This window comes from Aythya ferina (assembly GCF_964211825.1).
Source record: "Aythya ferina genome assembly, chromosome: 18".
NCBI classification, from domain to species: Eukaryota; Metazoa; Chordata; class Aves; order Anseriformes; family Anatidae; genus Aythya; species Aythya ferina.
This window is the reverse complement of record NC_140317.1, coordinates 4925536-4943601: the sequence shown is the minus strand read 5'-3', so window position 1 is coordinate 4943601 and position 18066 is coordinate 4925536. Positions and strand designations below refer to the sequence as shown.

Sequence of the window (18066 nt, the reverse complement as noted above, 5' to 3'; positions counted from 1 at the left end):
CTTGGGTTTCACTTCCCCAGGACCAGAGCTGGCGAGGGGTCGAGGGGAACGGAGCAGGGGGACACCACCTCTCCAGGCCAGCTTTCCGCAGCTGTGTGGGGACAGGGGGCTGGGGACGAGCCCCTGGGAGGGGTCTCGCTGCACTTCTGGTGCTCAGGAGGGAATAGCACCGCGGCACGGTAACGGAGGTGTGATTAAACCCGGGGGTCCCAGCCCCACGGGGGGTGGGTGCGGGCAGCGGGGCAGCCCCAGGTGGATCGGGGGGGCTCTGCTGGCCCTCTCCCCTTTCATCTGGGGTTGTGCTCCCCACGCATCCCCCCCTGGCACAGCTGAAAGCCAGAGCTGGAGCTGCGGCTGTGTGCGGGTCTCCTGGGATCCGAGAAGCCAGGGGAAGGAAACCTGCAATAAGCGCAGAGCATTTGCACAGGCTTTAAGCTAAATCCTCCCCTCCCAGCGAGGCCGGCTGCAGCAGGCACTGCAAAGCCCTTTCCTAAAGGCTCCTTATTCCTTTTTCAGGCCAGGACTTCGCGGCTGGGTGAGGGCAGTGCCCTTCTGGCAACGGGGGCTTGGGGTCGGCGGTGCCGGGGGGGACACGTCCAGAGTCTGGGGGTGAGGGCGCAGCCCCCGGGGGGCGAGCAGGCTGCTCGGGGGGTGGAGGAGCAGCACCCAGCCTTGCGTGTGTGCACAACCCGCGGTAGCTCTCTGCCATGGGGATGGGAGCAAAAATGAGATGAGCGTGGCAGCACCTTGTGCCCTCCGCCCCGTCCTGGGCGCAGGAAAAATTGCCAGGAGCCAGGGCTCTGCTTCTAAATGCCTCGGGCTGTGCCACGGTGCTGCACTCTGCTGCATTTCTCTTCAAATCTTCTGGCCAGGTCGGTGTCCTGGGGGTCTCCAGCAGTGGTCCTCGGCCGGGCAGCACCACGCCAGCAGCAGGGCTGCGAGCTGGGCAGCCCCAGCAGCTCCGTCCCCATGGGCTCCCACGGGGAAATCCAAGCACGTGGCCTCAAAACTCTGCCCGTGGGAAGGTCCGAGGGGTCCGAGGGCACGGACCTGCTCGCAGGGACACCAGGAGCCCCCTGCTTTACTCCAGCAACCCAACGCCACCGCTGTCCCCGCGCACAGGGGCGGTGGGCTCAGCCCAGAGGGCCCAGAGCTGGCCAGGTGTGGACGTGGGGCTCCCACCTCAGCCTCAGCAAGGAGTCAAGGGTGGAGAGCTGCCATCAGCCACCTCCCACGCACCGTGGAGCTGAAGTCGCGTTTTTTTGCCTTCACCTCCCACTCTAGGATCGGGAGCCAAGTACATTTCTCATTGCACCCAGCGCGCGGGGAGGAGGAGGAGAGGCGATGTGGGAGGGCAGGGGAGCGGGAGAAGCCGTCGGCAGGCGGCCACGCACCACGCACGAGCATGGCACATGGGGGGCAGGGGGCTGGGAAATCCATCCCCATCCCATCCCATCCCCATCCCCATCCCCATCCCATCCCATCCCATCCCATCCCATCCCCATCCCCATCCCATCCCATCCCATCCCATCCCATCCCATCCCATCCCATCCCCATCCCCATCCCCATCCCCATCCCCATCCCCATCCCCATCCCCATCCCTATCCCCATCCCCATCCCTATCCCAATCCCCATCCATTTTAGGGGTGAAAGCAGAGGATGGGGTCACCCAGGCTGATCCCATATCAGTCTTCTCCATGGGGACCAAGTCCCCTGTCCTTGTCCCCAAGCCCCAGGAGGTGGGCAGAGACCACAGACCCCCAGCCAGTGCTAACCCCGAGCTCCCTGGGAGCATTATTTGGGGGAAAACATGGAAAGGGGACGCTGCCAGGTGACAGCATGGTGCTGTGCTCATCCCTAATACATGTCTGGGGCAAGAAGCAGAAGCTGAGGGTGATTGGGATCTGTTTGGGGTTTGTAGGCATCCAGCTGGTGTGGAGCATCCCTGCTGCAGCACAGCCACCCTCTTGTGCCTGCAAGCACCTTCCTGCTTGGGAAGGAGCCGTGCATGGGGCACAGCCGGGTGTGACGTCCCCAGAGAGGGGCAGGAACCCTCTTGGGGAGGGCTTGGGGACTCCTCACTCATTCCTAATACAGCTTTGGGCCTCTCAACCCAAAAGCTTTGACCCCTGGTGCCAGAAAGCAGGCAGAGCTCCGGCTGATGCCACTGGGTTGGTGGAAGCACCAGGTAGGAGAGCTCCGAGGAGGAGAGCCCTTTTTTTTTCACCCGTTCTCCACCTGGATGGTGGTTTGAGCATTCATATTCGCCCCAATCCGAGCTGTTCCTGAGCACAGCAGCTTGGTGCTGGGGTGGAGCAGGATCTTGAGCTTAAATCCAGCGATTTTGGTGGTGTCGCTGGTGACACGGATCATCCTGGTTGTGCAGGCTGGGGGGCTCGGCTCTGTGCCGGTGTCGGGGGGTCCTGGCCTCCTGGGGGGGGACCCGCAGCGGGGTGGTGGCAGCAGCACCCCCTCCGCCTGCTCCCTTTCCATCTGCAGGAGAAGATTTGCTGACGCCGCCGGTCTCGCTGCTGGTATCGGGGCGGTGGCCGAGGCTGGTTTGGAGGAGAAACGGAGCGAAAAGCCTCCGGGGGTCTGCAGGAACAGAGCCCCAGCCTCTCCAGAACTGCTCCCTCCGCCTGTCTGCCTGTCTGTCTGTGTGTCTGTGTGTCTGTCTGTGTCTGTCTGTGTCTGTCTGTCTGTCCGACCACTGCTCCTCTGCCAGGGCACGCAGCGGGGTGCAGGAGCGCGGTGGAGGAGCCCAGGCTCCCTCGCGGGCTGTGTTCTCCTGTCTCCGATCTCCCTCTGGGGGACCAGTGGTTATTACAAGTCTCGGTAGTTCCCTTCTCCCTGCCCTGCAGGGACTGATATGCCGGATCTGCAGGGCTGATGTGCCCGATTTGCAGGGAGCTGCAAATGGCATTTGGGTAAAAACAACCCAAAGGCACACGCAGGGGCAGCGGGGAGCTTGGTGCGGAGGTGTCCCCGTGCACTAACCCCCTCATTTCTTTCCCCACTGCCTGAACTCCGTCTCCCTTTGCCATTCAGCCCCTGGAAAGCAAACCCTTCCCATTAGCAAGTCCCTCGGGACGGGCACAGGCTCCCTTGGGTGGCAGAGGAGCGCCGCGGGTGAGGCTGCTCGTGGCTCCGAGGATTTATCGCCCAAAACACGAGCGCTTGCAAAATGAGGTAGCGCCGGGGCAAGAGGAGAGGCAGAGCTCAGCTGAGCCAGCTGCTGGGATAAGTTTAACGGCGCGCTTCGGATCTGGAATTTCCTCTGCACTGTTTACAAGAAAAAAAAAAAAAAAAAAATCATAAAAAAACTTCCAGCCTCCCCCCCCCACCCCCCTCCCCAGCGCACCGTCCTGATGCTGCCCAGAGCCTCTTCCTCCTCTCTGCCTCTCAAAAAAAAAAAAAAAAAAAAGGCAGAGAGAGCAGGAGGGAGGAGTGGGAGAGAGGAGGAGAGAGGGAGAAAGTGAGCTCACGTTCACACATTGGGGAAGAGGCTGGTCTTGCAATGCCTTTGAATATTTTACTTTCGGGCAGTTTCCCAGCAGTCAGCCGCACGCACCCGGGCTGAGCGGAGGCTCGCCGCGGCCATGGGAGGCACGGGGAGCCCTGGGCTGTAACCGCAGGCTCCCGGCCACGGGGATCTTCTCCGAGCTCGCCCAGAGGCAGGCAGGCAGCGCTCACACCGCCGGCACAGCCGCCAGCGGCCGCCGAGCAGACACCTCTTCTCTTCTCGCAGGAGATCCCCGCGCACACTCACACGCATCTCCCCGAGCCTCCTCCTGGCTTCCCGGAGGATCGTGCCGGCGGCTCCCCATGGAGAAAGTCCAGGGAGAAATGGAGATCGAGAGGTGGGAAAGAAGTGAAGAGATCTCGGAGGCGGAGAAGAAGGTGATTCAGGAGACATGGAGCAGAGTGTACGCCAACTGCGAGGACGTCGGGGTCTCCGTGCTCATCAGGTATTTAAAAAAATAATAATAAATAAATAAAAATAAGCAAGAAGCGGATCCAGGCGCATCCCTTTATAGCTAAGGAAGAGGCAGAACAATATATAGAACCGGCATGCGATGAATGACAGCGAGTGGGGAGCTCGCTCGGTGCATCGCTTGGCTGGGCGCAGGGACGGTTTCACAGCACTCCTCTGATTTCAACACGTTCGAGCCGGGGGGCGGCGGCGGGGGGAGCAGGGGAGCCTCTCTGCGGGGACTTTGTGGGAAGCTGCTTCCCTCGGAAAGGTCACCTTAGCCTGCGCGCGGAGGTGGGGGAGCGCGGAGGAGGGAGAGCGGCGCCGGGCTCGGCTCGCCGGGGCTGGGTTGGTTTTGTTGTGGGATTTTTGTTTTTTTTTTTTGTTTTGTTTTGGTTTTTTTCTTCTCTCCTCCCCTCCCCCCCCCCTTCCAAATAGATCCGTGCGGATGGCTTTGGTACGTACCAGGCTGGCGGGTGAAATAATGCGAGTTGGGAGCCAAGACAAAACCCAAGCAGGTGTCTCCGAGGGCACCATCTGGCCCTCCGGCGGCAGCGTCGGCGGGAAGGAGAGCGCCGAAGTTGGCTGCGGGAGGGGGTGCGGAGGGCACAGGCAGGGGGGGGACAGTGGCACCGGGGGTGGTAGGGACCGAGCAGGACCAGGAGCAGGGCACTGGGCATTGCCCGAGGCGTGGGGCATCGCCTGATGGCTCGGAGCATCCCCCAGCAGCGTGGGGCCGGGTGGCAGAGAGATGGGCGAGCGGCGAGCCCCCAGGTTGTGCCGAAAGCAAAAAGGGAAAGAGGCTCCGTGGGGGGAAATAGGGGCAGGAGGGGGTTCTTGTCCCTGGCTGGCCATTGTTTGGGGTGGGAGCTGTGCCTGGGGAAGGCGCTGAGTGAGTCCCGTGGGGCTGCAGGGATGCTGAGCGCCCGCGGTGCCGGCGGTGCTGAGCACCAAGGGGATTTCAAAGGGGAGAGGAGGACGGGCAGAGGCGCAGGCGAGCTGCCTGCACTGACCTGTTGGCAGGCAGCAGAGGGGCTCCCTGGAGCCACAAACCTCCAGCACCCACTGGGGAGCAGCAAAAGGGATTTCACTGGGCAGGCTCCCACTGCCAGCACCCAGCCCCGTGCACCCCAAAGAGGGGCCGGGGCTGTCACCTCCCCCCGTGCCCCCACAGCGGGGGCTCTGTGCGTGGAGAGCCCCCCGCCTGCACGCACTTTTTATGAACAGCCACCCAAAAGTTTTCCGGGGGCTGAGAGCTGGTGCCCCGAGCACAGGGGGGTTTCCATCCACCACTTTGTGGGTTCGGCGCCTAAATCTTACCCACAGCCTTCCCCACCAGCCTGGGGAACCAAACCCCCAGGGCCTGGCATGAAGCCTGCACGTGGCAAAGATCCGAGGGATGCCAAATTCCCTTTTTCCATCCCCCTTTTCCCATTCCTGTGAGCTTTGGCAGGGGCAGAGGAGGTGGAAGAGAGGGGAGAACGGGGTGTGGGGTCCCTGCTGCTGTCTCACCGATGGGCAGAGCCCCGTGCAGCAGCCAGGATGGCAGTGCCAGTGCCAGAAAGAGCTGGGCAGGGTTTGGCCGGCAGCTGTGCGTGGCCAAATCCCTCATGGGGCTGTGCCCAGGGCAGCTCCTTGCTTTCGGTGTCCCCACGGCACAGGGACAGGGCTCGGAGCAGGGCTGGGGACGAGGACGGCGAGGTGCAGCATTGGGAACCACGTGGCCGAGCTCCGGTCCCGACTGAAACTCTCCCAGCACAAGTTTCTGGTCCGGGTTTCTTGTCCCCAAGGAGAGCCGAGGCACCGTGCTGAGGGGTGTCCCCAAATGCCAACGGGGCAGGACAGAGCTGGCCCTGGGGATCCCAGCCCTGCTCCCCCACCGGGGCATCGCTGGGGGGCCTCAGGTGGGGTCTGGGCTTTCAGGCAGAGAGGGGAGTGCGAGAAGGGGGCTTGGGGAGAGGGGCAGGGGCTGCATGGCCACGGGTCCCTCCCCGGCACGACCCCATGTGCAGCCCTGTAAAGCCCAGCAGATTGATCAGAAGCCATATTTCTGTTTTTGGGGTGGTGACCGGGGAGTTGTGCTCATCTTGTAGGGAACCCCACGCCCCATGTGGCTGCTCAGCCCCCAGCCCATGCCCCAGGAGCTGCTCGGGGCAGGGAGCCACCATTCGCCATGCAGGGTGCACACGGGGCTCGGGAATAAAGGGTCAAAACCAACCCGGGGGCTGATCCTGTGCCCCCAGGGCAGAGAGGCGGCGATGCCCACCCAAAACCCAGGCACGGGGCGGGGGGGGTCCCGCAGGGAACCTGCAGCACAGCTCCCTCCTCTCCATCCCCAATGTTTCCACCCTTCTCCTCCTACCCTCTGCTTGGCAGCTGGGGAAACTGAGGCACGGGGTCATGCCCGGAGGGCTCCCAGCCCTGGTGGCTGCAGCGGTCGGGTCCCTTCCAGAGGCACAGCGGGGTCCTGAGCCTGTGGGGCCACCAGGGTGCAGCGGGACGTGAAGGGGAATAATGGGGACTTCTGGCTGAGCGGCCACCGGGCCATGGGAACGTGCGCCGTGCGGTCAGATCCCGCTAATTGCCAATTCCCTCGGCGGGGAAGCCTCGCTCCGGAGGAAGCACAGATTCATCCTCCTCCTCCTCCTCCTCCTCCTGCTCCTCGGGAGCTCGGGGCCCTCTGCGGGTAACGCTGCCAGGATCCATTTCGCAGCAGCTGCCTTAACCCTTGCTGGGGCTGGGGCTGGTTTTGGGGTCGGGGCTGGATGGGGCTCCAGACCCCAGTCCTGCACATTTGGGGTTTTTATTTTGGCTGGGTCGCTCCGGCCAGCACAGCCAACAGGCCAGGGCTGACGCTCACCTGTGTCCTCCCCGGGCACGTCGCCGTGCCTCAGTTTCCCCATCTGTGCTCGAGGATTTGGGTCTTTCTGGAAAACTCTCCCATTTGTTGACCCCGTGGCGGGGGAACCTGGCACAGAGCTCCGGCATCTGCTCAGAGTCCCCCGGTGCCCACCCAGTGCCGGGTGCCCGACACGACAGGGGCTGAGCACCGCTGGGGCTGGGGGTCCCGGCTCCTTCGTAGCCCCCGACGAAGCCTGGGAAGCCATCAAAGCCCCCCCCGTGCCCTGCCGGCCGCTCCCACACCCACACACACGCTCTGCGGTCGCGGATGTGGGACCACAAAACTTTATGGATCCCCCCGGGCTCGTGGGGATGAAAGCCAGGGATGGTTCCCATTAGTCAAACCCACACCGAATGCGAGAGCCGTGCCGTGTCCCGGGGGGGGGGGCTTCTCCCTTCCCCCTGTCACTGCCCCAGGCCCATTTTCGCCTTTCCACATTTCCAATTTTTTTGCCTCCTCCATCCCTCCGTCTCCGCTCCCCCTCTCGCGCACGAAGCAGAGGTGTAGGAGGGGCAGAGGAGGCAGATCCAGGCCCCCGGATTTTTTTTTTCGGCAGCCGCTTGTCTGAGCTGACACACCTGGGCTCCGACCGCCTGCGAAGGGCTTGGAAATGGAAAAGCGCCTGGCGCCGTCCGAAGAATTGGGAGAAAATACCAAAGAGCTTGAGTAATCGGGCTGCAGGGTGGAAAAAACGGTCTGTCTTTCTTCAGCTGGCTGAGCTGATGAAACGGGCTGAATCCCCCAAATTAGACGGGATGAATCCCCCAAATTAAATGGGTTGAGGCCCCCAAGTTAAATGTGTTGAAGCCCCAAATTAAATGGGTTGAAGCCCCAAATTAAGTGGGTTGAAGCCCCAAATTAAACAGGTTGAATCCCCCAAATTAAACAGGTTGAATACCCCAAATTAAGAGGGTTGAGGTCCCCAAATTACACAGGTTGAAGCCCCCAAAATGGCATTTAAAGGGACGATCGTGCGGCTGCTGCCCGAGGCTGATTTGCGCTGCGTCCAGGCGCGCCTCGGGGCACGGAGCCCCTCTCTGGCTGCCGGGTGGTAAATGTTCAGAGCAGAGCAGCTCACCCCGAGATCCCTCCCTGAAATATTTTGTTGGGAAGGGGCCCAGAGCCAAGGCTGACCCCCCGGTGGGGATGTCCCCGTCCCACGGAGCATCACGCGCTCGTGAATCACCGCGGCCCGTCTGAATTGATGTTTTTCTGGAGGAAAGGCCAGGGACCAACGGGGCTGTGCCCTGGCACTGAGGGCAGGCGAGAGGAAGGGATTTTTTTTATATGGCAGACCCCCAGGAGGTAGAAAAAGAGGAGGGTGCTCGGTGGTGCCTTGGTTCATGGTCCTGTGGGACCGCGGCTCCCTTTGGGATGCTCGGGGGGGACGTGGCTGTGCGGGCATCCCCACAGCCCCAGGGCCATGGAGAGGTCCCTGGGGGACCCCAAAGCACCCCATGGGGACCAGGGACCTGCAGGTGGCACCGACGTGGCCGTCCCTGCGCCGTGCCACTGCCACAGGCAGGGGAGAGGCTGGGATGTGTGTGCGGAGGGGCTGGGGATGATGCTGGGGATGAAGGCTCTGGGAGAAAGGGACGTGGGAAAATGAAGGGCGGTGGGAAAGCCGAGCTGGTTCTGGTAATTTGTACATCCAGTGCTCTCCTTAACCTCAGCCCCAGGTTTGCCAGGCAGTGTGGGGCTGCGAGCTGGGCACAGCAGGCAGGATGCGTGCCGGGGGTCGCTGCCTTCTCCCCAAACCTCCCTGGGCTCCATCGGGGCATCCTGGCCCCTTATCTCCCTCCCTCTGCTAACACACACAGTGCCCGGCAGCCCCAGCCCCAAAATGAAGCCGATAGACTGCAGGTTGAGCACGAAACCACCACGCAAAGCCAACAACAAGTCTCCGAGTGCTCCCTGCTTCTGCCTGAAGCCCCCCTGCAGTTTGGAGAGCTCGGTGCCAGATTTCTCCCCCCGGTTTGCCAGGTGAACGAAGCACCGAGGTGACGAAGCGCCTCGTGCCCTGCTTCCAGCTGGAGCTCAGAGCGCAGGGAAGGAAGGGAACAGCTGGGTTTGAAGGTTTTCTCCCTGCTCCCTTTGCCCTGCAGGGATGGGCAGAGGGGGGAAGATGGGGAGCGGCGAGGCGAGGCAGCACCCCGCGCCTGGGCGCAAAGCAGGCTCACGGGGCCGGCGCGGTTTGCACCTTAATGATTTCCTTTGGCTCTGCCGCCGGGAAGGGCTGCGGCCTTAAAGTTGTTAGAAGGGCAGAGGAGGGAGGAAGGCAGCTCTGACATCCTGTCCGCCCCGTCCAGATGGAGCTCCCAGGGAGCAAATTAGCGGGCGCAGAGCGGGATCGCTTAAAAAGAAATTTAATGAGATCGGTATTCAGGCGTCTGCTTTCCATCAATCATAATTTCGCGTGATATGCAATGGTAAATGTCATATTTTTTAATGACTCCAGCGAAGAAAAAAGCCCCGAACACACACACACACACACACACACACACACACCCCGAGCCAACAAAATTCCAGAGCCTGAGATGTTTGAACTCAAAAAATGTTCTGTAGACAGGGAAAAAAAAACAACAAACACCTCTTCTAATTCAGTATTGTTTGAGATACTTTATTTCTTCCTTTTTTTTTTTTTTTTTTTTTTTCTCCTTCCCTCGGGTTATATTTAACCTTTGTGTTAAATTAATCTTCTCTGTTTATTAAGCAAGAGAGGCTCGCTCCCTCTCTTGGCCTGGCCCCGCAGACGTTTCCTCGCAGGGTTTTGGGGTTGGATCCGTCCCTGCTGCCACGGGGGAGGCAGGGAGGTGCTGGCGATGCTGGGGGCAAGGTCGGGGCCTCTGCTGGTGCTGTGGGAGGACACAGCCCCCGGGGGCTCCTTTCAGCCCCTCTTTTTACCAGGGGATGCCGCAGCCCCTGTGGTCCCAGGGGTCCTGCTGGCACAGCATGATTCGTGCCAGGATTATTTCCAAGCCCGTTCCCCGGGTCCTCGCATCGTGCCTGTGAGCTGCAGCTAAATGGGGCTTTTGGGGGGATGTGGGTGGATGTCTGGGCAGAAGGAGGGGAAAATCCATGAATGGGGACAGCCAAAACCCGAGCTCTGCCCTAGAAGGGTTGGGCATCCTTGATCTCGGTGCTGGCTGGAGCAGAAAGCTGGGGGCTGCGGGGACAACAGGGCACGGCAGGGGGGAAGCTGCATGATGCTGGGAGGGAGGAAAGGCAGAAAACCCTTGGAGCAGGGAGGAACAACCATCCTTCCCACCTCGTCTCCCCCTTTCCACCTTCCTTCCTCCCCCATCCTTTCCGCCGTGCACTCTTCACACCTCCGGAGCCTATTTTGGGGCCGCCTGATGAGTCCCAGGTGCCTCAGGGAAGCGGCGGCGAAACAAGGGAGCGGGGACAGGCAGGGAGCAGGGGAACCAAGCAGCAAACGAGCCTGGGCCCCAAATTCCCACTGCCTGTGGAGTGGCGAGGGGGGACGAGGATCCCAGCTGGTCCCGGGGGGAGGAAGGGATGGGTGGGAGAGGGGTGCCTGGTGCCCGGGGGCAGCTGCCTGCTTCGTTTGTCCCAGCTGTGCTTCGTTGGGGTTGATTGATCCCACAGAAAAGGGGGTCCCCAGGTGCTCAGGGGCCAGGCTGGGTGCTTGGGGGGTGTCCTTGTGGTGTGGGGGGATGGCTCCTGGCGGGGATGTGTGCTCAGCACGTTTCTCTCTGGGCTGGGACCCTGCTGGGGATCTCTGGTGAGATCTTTGGGGCTGGGGGTGTCCTGGGCAAGGGGGAGCAGGAAGGAACTGGGAGCAGTGGGATTGGGGCAGGGAGAGGCTGGCTGAGCTGAAGGGGGGGTTTTGGACACTTGTGTCTCGCTTTCTGAGCCCCCGTGGTGCTGATGTCCGGGGGGTGGATGCGGCGTCTGGCACAGCTGGGCTGGAGCCTCTGGGTATGGTGATAAAGATCTTGGTCTGGGTATGGTGATAGAGGTGTGGATATGGTGATAAAAAACTCAGCTGTGCCTCTGCTTTGTTGGTGAGCATCCAGCTGGGACGCCCCCCTAGCAGATAGGGGAGGTCTGGGAGCAGGGCGTTACCCTCCCGAATTCCCTGAGAGCTCCATGAGGAGCCTGTGCCAAACCCGGTGGGGTCGTTCCCAGCGCCTCCACTGCTCCATTTGCTGCTTCATCTCCTCACTGCGCTTCGTGTCTGTCCTCTCTCCGAAGGTTTTTTGTCAACTTCCCCTCGGCCAAGCAGTACTTCAGCCAGTTCAAGCACATGGACGACACGCTGGAGATGGAGAGGAGCTTGCAGCTGCGCAAGCACGCCCAGCGGGTCATGGGGGCCATTAACACCGTGGTGGAGAACCTCAACGACCCCGAGAAGGTCTCCTCCGTCCTGGCCCTGGTGGGCAAGGCCCATGCTCTCAAGCACAAAGTGGAGCCCGTCTACTTTAAGGTAAAGGATGGGAGCGAAAATATCCTGGGGGGTGTTTTTGGACCTGAGGAGAGGGAGCGGCGGTGTGGAGGTGCTGCTTGTTCTTGATTTGAGGCTGGGTGTTTGTGGGGTGCTCCCCACGTGGCTGTGTTTCCCCCCGAGATGCTGTCCCGTGCAGAGCACCGTTCCCAAATGCAGCCGCTGCTGGAGCTTTGGGGTTTCAAGGACCTCTCCCCACCCACTGGTGTCCTGCAACCCCTTCCAGCACGGTGGTGGCTGTACGTCCATCCCCTTGTCGGATCTTCTAGAAATCAGTCATGGTGGAGGGCACTTAAAGCATGAGAAATGCTGAAATTAGGGGGATGCTTGGGAGCACAAGCAGCGCCCCTTGTCCCACACAGCCTGGGTTCCTGCCCCATCCCTTACCCCAGGGTGCTGTCAGACCTGACATCCTGCACCCATCCCATATGGGTCTGGCGTTCCCAGAACTCACCCACAGTTCTGAATTTCCTTAGGAGAAAAAAAAAAAAAGCTGATTTCACTATTTTGCACTGCCTGTGGAATTAATCAGACCCTTATCCCCCCAGAAACTCACTGGTGTCCTGCTGGAGGTCATCTCCGAGGCGTACGGCAACGACTTCACCCCGGAGGCGCACGGCGCCTGGACCAAGATGCGGACCCTCATCTACACCCACGTCACGGCGGCGTACAAGGAGGTGGGCTGGGCACCGTACCCCAACGCCACCCTGTGAGGGACAGCGGGCACGGGCGAGGGGCGGGGAGGGGGTCGCTCACGCCAGGACCCCGCTCTGGTCTCTTCTCAAAGATCTTTCGCTCGGTCTGGGGAGCCCGGTGGGGCCGGCTCCGGGAGCTGCCAAGTCATAATTTGATCTCCATAGGGTTTAAAAAATAATAATAAATCACAACGACAAGCCAAAAAGAACCACGAAGGGTGTGGGGGGAGAGAGGGGGGTCGGGGTGAAGCAGGGGGTGCGTTGGTTGTGGGCTCCATCCTCCCATCCCAGCCCGTCCATCACCAAATCCCGCGCTCGCCGCTGCCGCCGCCGCGTCCCTCGGGCGAGCTGTGCCGAAAGGCAGCAACACGCAGCTCACCGGTGGGCGAAACCATCCTCAGCCACCCTCGCTTTCCATGCAAAGCCCCTCGGGGAAACCCAGCTCCTCGCTTTTTTTTTGGGGACCACCGGCTGCCCTCCCGCCCACCGCGCTTCGCTTTGCCTGCACCGCTCCCCGCAGCCTCGCGGGGCTGCCCCGCACCCTCTGCGTCCCCGGGCCAGTGCTCCTTGCCCTCCTCACCCCCAGCTCCTGGCTGCCCGTTGCAGACCATCCTGGAGCTGCAGGGAGCAAGGGGATGGATGGATGTGCCGCTTGGCCTCGTTAGGAGAGAGAAAAGGGATGGATGGGGTGCCTCCGGGTGGGCGCGTGAGCCCGCTCGCCTCCCTGAGGGTCCTGTGGGGACGATGCTGGTGGCAGGGATGTGAGTGAGGATGGGTTCAGGTGGCACGTGTTGTGCCTTGGCTGCCGTCCACAGCCCTGGTAGCTCGTGTGTGTACGTCTGTCTGTCCGGCAGGAACGTGGAGCCAGGGCGAGAAGGGAAATTTGGGAACTGAGGGATGGGGAAGATGAAGTTGGTTGCAGCAGGAGGGGTTCCTGGGGGTGAAGGGAGGTCCCTGCCCTGTTAAAATCAAAGCTTTTATGGAAAGAATATTCCTGCCCTCTTGGTGAGGCTGGGCTCCTCCAGATAAAGTGCCTGGTAGGAATCTGTCCGTGCAGGAGGATCTCGTGGGCCCAGCAGTGCTCCCACCCGTCCCGGCAGAGGGCTCCCCATGGGGCGGCCCCGTTACCTCCTGCACACACGTGTTAGCTTTATAGGGTGCTTGGGGGCCGGCTGGTGGGGGTTCAGGGATGGAGCCTCGTATTTAGCTAGGAAGCTTTGGCATCCTTGCCACCTGGTACTTCCCAAATGCCCCTTACACCGTCACCTGTGTCCCCCATCTGAGCCTGTGTGGGTGAGCAGCCAGGAATTCCTGCTCTGCCCGCCCACAGCTGGCCCCTTTCTTCTTTTAAACACCCACAGGGAATCCTTTTTGCTCTTTTTTTGGGGAGTTTTGCTGCCTGAACAGTGACTTGCCCTGGCCTTTCCCTTAAGAAGCTGGATGCGATCTGGAGAGGTCCCTGGGGCTCCTGTGCCTGCCAGCCCCGTGTGCCTGCCCATACAGATGTTTTAGGGTTTTCCCTTCCTCCCTTCTCTGGCTGTACTGGGGTTTTGCTTTGGGGAGGTGGGAGCCCACACAGAGGGGCAAACACCAGCCCTGGAGGTTTCCTCGCATCCTCTGGGCTCGGTTATGTGCAGCCTGGAGTTTGTCCCGTTGTCCCCTGGCTTTAGGCAAAGGGGGATTTGGGGAGGACCCGGAGCCCCTTGGTTGTGCTCCCACACCTTCCTGGCTCACAGCCTGTCCTGGGCTGCGAGGGGAGCCAGCAGGAGAGCCTTCAGCCTCTTGGAGAGGCAGAGGGAGGGGGGAGAAAGCTGCCAGGAGGAGGAAGAGGAGGAGGATTTCCAAGGTCTGCCCAAACCAGGGAGGGACACTGCAGCTTTAGGAAGGTGGGCACGGGGCGAGGAGGGGCACTGCCCCTGGAGCAGGGTCCCTGGTAGTCAGCACCCCTGAATTTCAGCCCACCAACCTGCACCCTCTAAAGGTGCCAGCTCCTTCTGGCTCAGCTCTGAGCATCCGAGCAGCTGCTTGCAGAGGCACCTTCCAACCATCAGCTGCGCTCGCAGCTGGCCGCTGTCAGGATCAGGCCCTTGCAGATGGGAAAAGACCTGGCCGGTCGTTGGCTTTGCTCCAGCCCAAAGCAGAGGGCGATCGCTTGGATTGGGACTGCAAGTTCTCTTGTCTGCATCACCAGGCTCTCGCAAGTGCAGTTGCACCGAGCTCTGCCAAATCCTCGGGGCCAGCCAGGCGTGTTTTCGCCGAGTTCAGTACTCGCCGTGCTCCGCGGCCGCCGGGCCGTGTGGGGATGTTTCATCTTTAGACAAAAGTTCACGTGTTAACCTTTTGAGGTTAATGTTCTCCAGGCAGAGGTTTTATTTTTGGGAGGAAACCTTTTCCTCTGCTCGCTCTTCCCTCAACCACAACTAAGCTCAGCCGTGGCCCTGCGGAAATCAGAGAAAATTGCTCCAGCTAGAAAGAAATGGGGGTGTCTGCTCAGGGGCTGGGCTTAGGGATGGGGATGCTCTGCTGAGTGCCAAGGGCCCCTCTCCCTCGGCTCCAGCTGGACGTGGTTTGAGGGGAGGTGACCGTGGGGAGGCCACCAAGTCCCCGCGTTCACTTCTGCCCCACCTGAGTGCCCAGACTTCAGGGTGGCAGCCAGCAGCAGTCAGGTCCCCCCACCTCAAAGCCATGGACCAGGTGCCTGCAGGGACCCTTGTGTCCCTCCCCAGCTTCTGGTGAGACTTGGGACCTCTGGGGTGGCTCAGGCTGGGGACAGCCCTGTCCCCAAGGGCTTGGACAACTGTCCTTTGATGTGGCCAGCCCCGGTTAGGGATGAAGTTAGGTGGGCTTGGGGTCTGAGCCCCATCCCCACTGGTGCCCTCTGCTCTTCAGACACCACCCCCAGAGCTGCAGGACCTTGGGACATTGTTTGGTTTCTTCTTTTTTCCCTCCCTCTGTTTAGTTTATTCTTTTTTTTCCTCCTCCATGCCTAGAAAAACTGGCCCATGGCTGCATGTGTGCACGCATGTGTGTGTCGGGCTTGTTTATTTTCCAGACATACTTTTCTAAACCAAATCCAGATGCGTGCAGCTGCTGTCCCTCGAGGATCCACCCCATCAGCCAAATTGCGAGCCACTCAAATATATGCAAACAAAACATGTTTATTTTTACCAGCTCTGTAGGAAGTAAAAATGAAGTGGGGAAGGTGGCCAGGGCAGAGCTCGCTCGGGGAAGAGACAGAGATAAAGCGAACGCCCCCGCTCTGCCGCCCTCAGCAAAGCAGACATGGCTTAAATCGGGAAAATTGTCATCTGGGGAGAGATGAAACTGAACAGAAAAAGGAAAAAATATCATTCCGGAGTGACAGAGGGATGAAAAATGCGGTGGGGAAGAGCGGAAAGGGAGGGCAGGGCTTGGCTCTCCAGCGCACACACGTGCGCACGCGTGCGCAGCTGCTCGGTGTCACAGCCAGCTGGCAGCTGGTGGCCGTCCTGCGCTCCGGGAAGCGTGGCACCTCGCCTCCCGTGTGCTCCTGTGCCCCCTGTGAGCCTGCCACGATCAGGGGTGTCACCCCTGGCACCAGGGCAGGATGTGGCCCCTCGCTCGTACAGCGGCTCGGTGCCGCTGGCTTAGCCTCAGCGCTGGGCTTGGAGCCGTGAGCCGGTGGGAAAGGTTTGTGCCCCCGCCAGCGGGGTGAATGCTGAGCTGGAGGGGTGGGATTTGGCAGCCCCAGGGCAGGATCTGGCCCCAGGCATCTCCTCTTGGCTCCCTTTGGGGACACCCAACTCCCCCCTAATTTGGCACCGCGTTTGGCGCTCCTTGCCCGAGGCCAGCGGGAGCGTTGGGGTGGGGGTGGGACACAGACCCCGTCCACCCCATCCCCTCACCACCACGGCTTGTGCACCCATCGCTGCGTCTCATTCACACCCACACCTAGAGAGAGACTCCGACTCCACCAGAGGCGAGGAGCCCCCGAGGACCTTGTGCCCCCTCCATCACCTCCCTGCCGGGCCGGGGAGCCCCATGGGGAGCCCGGCCGTGTCCCTGCCCTCGTTCTTCGCGGGGGCTGGGACCCCTCGCTCCCCGGGGCACCTCCCCAGAGACTCCAGGGGGGACCAGAATTTGGCCACCAGAGCTCAGCCCTGGTGTGCTGGTGCCTGTGCAAGGACAGCTCAGGGCCACTTGCGGCGGCACCGGGAGGGCAGGCGAGGACGGGAACTCCGCCACCGCCCCGCGGGCCGGCTTCGGGAGGAATAAAGCTGCCCGCCTGGCTCTGACCCCTTCAGCGGGCTGCGCCGCCAACTATTCTCCATAGCTGAAGTTGTCTCTAATGTTAGTTTGTCCGAAGCCGTCCCCCAGTGACCCACAGACGTGAGCCGGCGCGCTCTGATGTAGCTCTGTGTCTGTACCGTTACCGATGCTGCTGCGGATGCTCTCCATGTACGTGTTTCTCGGCGCTTCCGTGCTGGTTTTATACATGCCGTCTAGTGTATGATGGATGTAACTGTTTGTTTTTTGTTGTTTTTTTTTTTCTTTTCCTTTTTTGTAGGTTTTTAGTATGTTTGTAACCAGACAGAATGGTGTTATTAAACTGAAACTTGTATCTTCAGTGGATAAATCGATCAAAAACCCTCTGGCTCGTCCTGGTTTCTTTCCCGCTGGGGGGCTGCAGCCATCCTCATGGGGGCTTGGGGGCTGCCTGCACGCTGGGGGACTGGTGGTGGAGCCTTGCGACCAGAAATAAGCAGTAAAGGGATGAAATTTGTCCTTCACCCCACTTCTGCCTAGGGCTGGGGGAGGTGCCCAAGAGACCCCCTTCCCATCCCTGCTGCAGGAGGCAGTGAGGGAAAAAAAAAAAAGGAAATGCACAGAGGTGATTGCTACGAGAAGCAGCAGCCAGGATCAGGATCAGGAGGTGGTTCCCAGCCTGTAGGAACAGCAAAGAGCTCTCCAAGCAGCAGGAGCCAAGGTCTTTGCTTCATCCCTTGCAGCTCCTCGTGTGCCTCGTGCTGTGGCTGAGTCCTGCTGCGGTGGGACGGGGTCCCAGCACGGTGCAGTTTCCCTCTGGGGTCTTTCCTGCTCCCTGCCACGCAGAACAGGCTCGTGATGCATTTGGGATCCCCGTCAGATTTGGCTGACAGGGGCCGGCTTGTCCAAACGTTGCTGGCAGAGGATGGGCAGGAGGCAGCCAGATGCACGTCACTGGCCCGTAAGCCTCATTTCCTCGAGGTGCAGGGCTTGGAAAAGCCATCCAGGCGATCCCTTTTATTGTGCTCCTCTCTGATAGTGCCCATAAAAGTTCCTCGGCACCAGAGCGGGCTTCCAGGGGGGGAAAAACTCATCCCATGGGGGTGACAGAGCCCCAGTGCCCAGCCACAAGCAGCTCCAAGGGGAGCGCTCCCAGTTTAGGGTCTGGGTCTGAGGCTGGGGGTCTCGGTGAGGTCCGAGATGGAAGAAGGAGGGGATCAGGGCCGTGGCAGGAGGCTCTGGGTAGCCACAGCCATGGAGTGGGGAGCCAAAGGCCAGCCCCTGCAGGGGACCACCAGGAGCGAAAGGACCGGGCGGCTCCGGGGGGGATTTCGGTGGGGCCACGAGGCTCCGGGAGCTCCGCACGCAGCGCTGAGACCAGCCAGAGCCCGGGGCTGACGGGAAACCACGAGCACGGGGCTGTTTTTTTCCAGCGCCTGGTTGAAAAGGAGCTGGGAGCTTCATCATTACCTTGCCGAGCGGAAATATTTACACAGCCCTTCACTTCGCACTAATATTTACCCCCGGGGCCCGTCACCGGGGGTGGCTGTGACGAGCGCGCCGTGACCCGAACCCAAACCCAAACCCAAGGGAGAGCAGAGGCGCCGCGGGAGGCTGAGGCTGGGGGTGTGCTGGGGGCTGCCGTGGGCACCTGGGTGCCGGGGCTGCGCCCTCCTCCTGCTGCCCCGTGCCTGGGAAATCCCAAAACCCAGTGTCACTGCCCTGGGATGGTATTTTCCAGGAGAAAACCCTTACCCCAGGGAGCAGAGGTTTTAGGAACCAC

At 61.1% G+C, this 18066-nt stretch overlaps 1 protein-coding gene across 2 annotated transcripts; it reads left to right on the top strand.

Annotated features, from left to right (window-relative positions):
* The first annotated feature begins 3495 nt into the window (after window positions 1-3495).
* Window positions 3496-12244, top strand: CYGB (cytoglobin). Of its 2 annotated transcripts, none has more exons than XM_084492169.1 (3): window positions 3496-3968; window positions 11094-11325; window positions 11892-12244. In XM_084492169.1, the coding sequence occupies exons 1-3, from the start codon at window positions 3826-3828 to the stop codon at window positions 12054-12056; spliced, it is 540 nt and encodes a 179-aa protein (XP_084348295.1). In that variant the 5' UTR covers window positions 3496-3825; the 3' UTR covers window positions 12057-12244. The 2 variants fall into 2 exon arrangements, with proteins under 2 accessions (XP_084348295.1, XP_084348296.1); XM_084492170.1 differs by lacking the exon at window positions 3496-3968 and adding an exon at window positions 10518-10620.
* Window positions 12245-18066: the final 5822 nt, after the last annotated feature.

Bases quoted from the DNA above. Each gene is read 5' to 3' on its own strand.
- CYGB (XM_084492169.1), top strand. From the start codon at position 3,826: ATGGAGAAAGTCCAGGGAGAAATGGAGATCGAGAGGTGGGAAAGAAGT. The intron at 3,969-11,093 runs GTATTTAAAAAA...CTCTCTCCGAAG, and splicing joins GGGGTCTCCGTGCTCATCAG to GTTTTTTGTCAACTTCCCCT. The intron at 11,326-11,891 runs GTAAAGGATGGG...TTATCCCCCCAG, and splicing joins TGGAGCCCGTCTACTTTAAG to AAACTCACTGGTGTCCTGCT.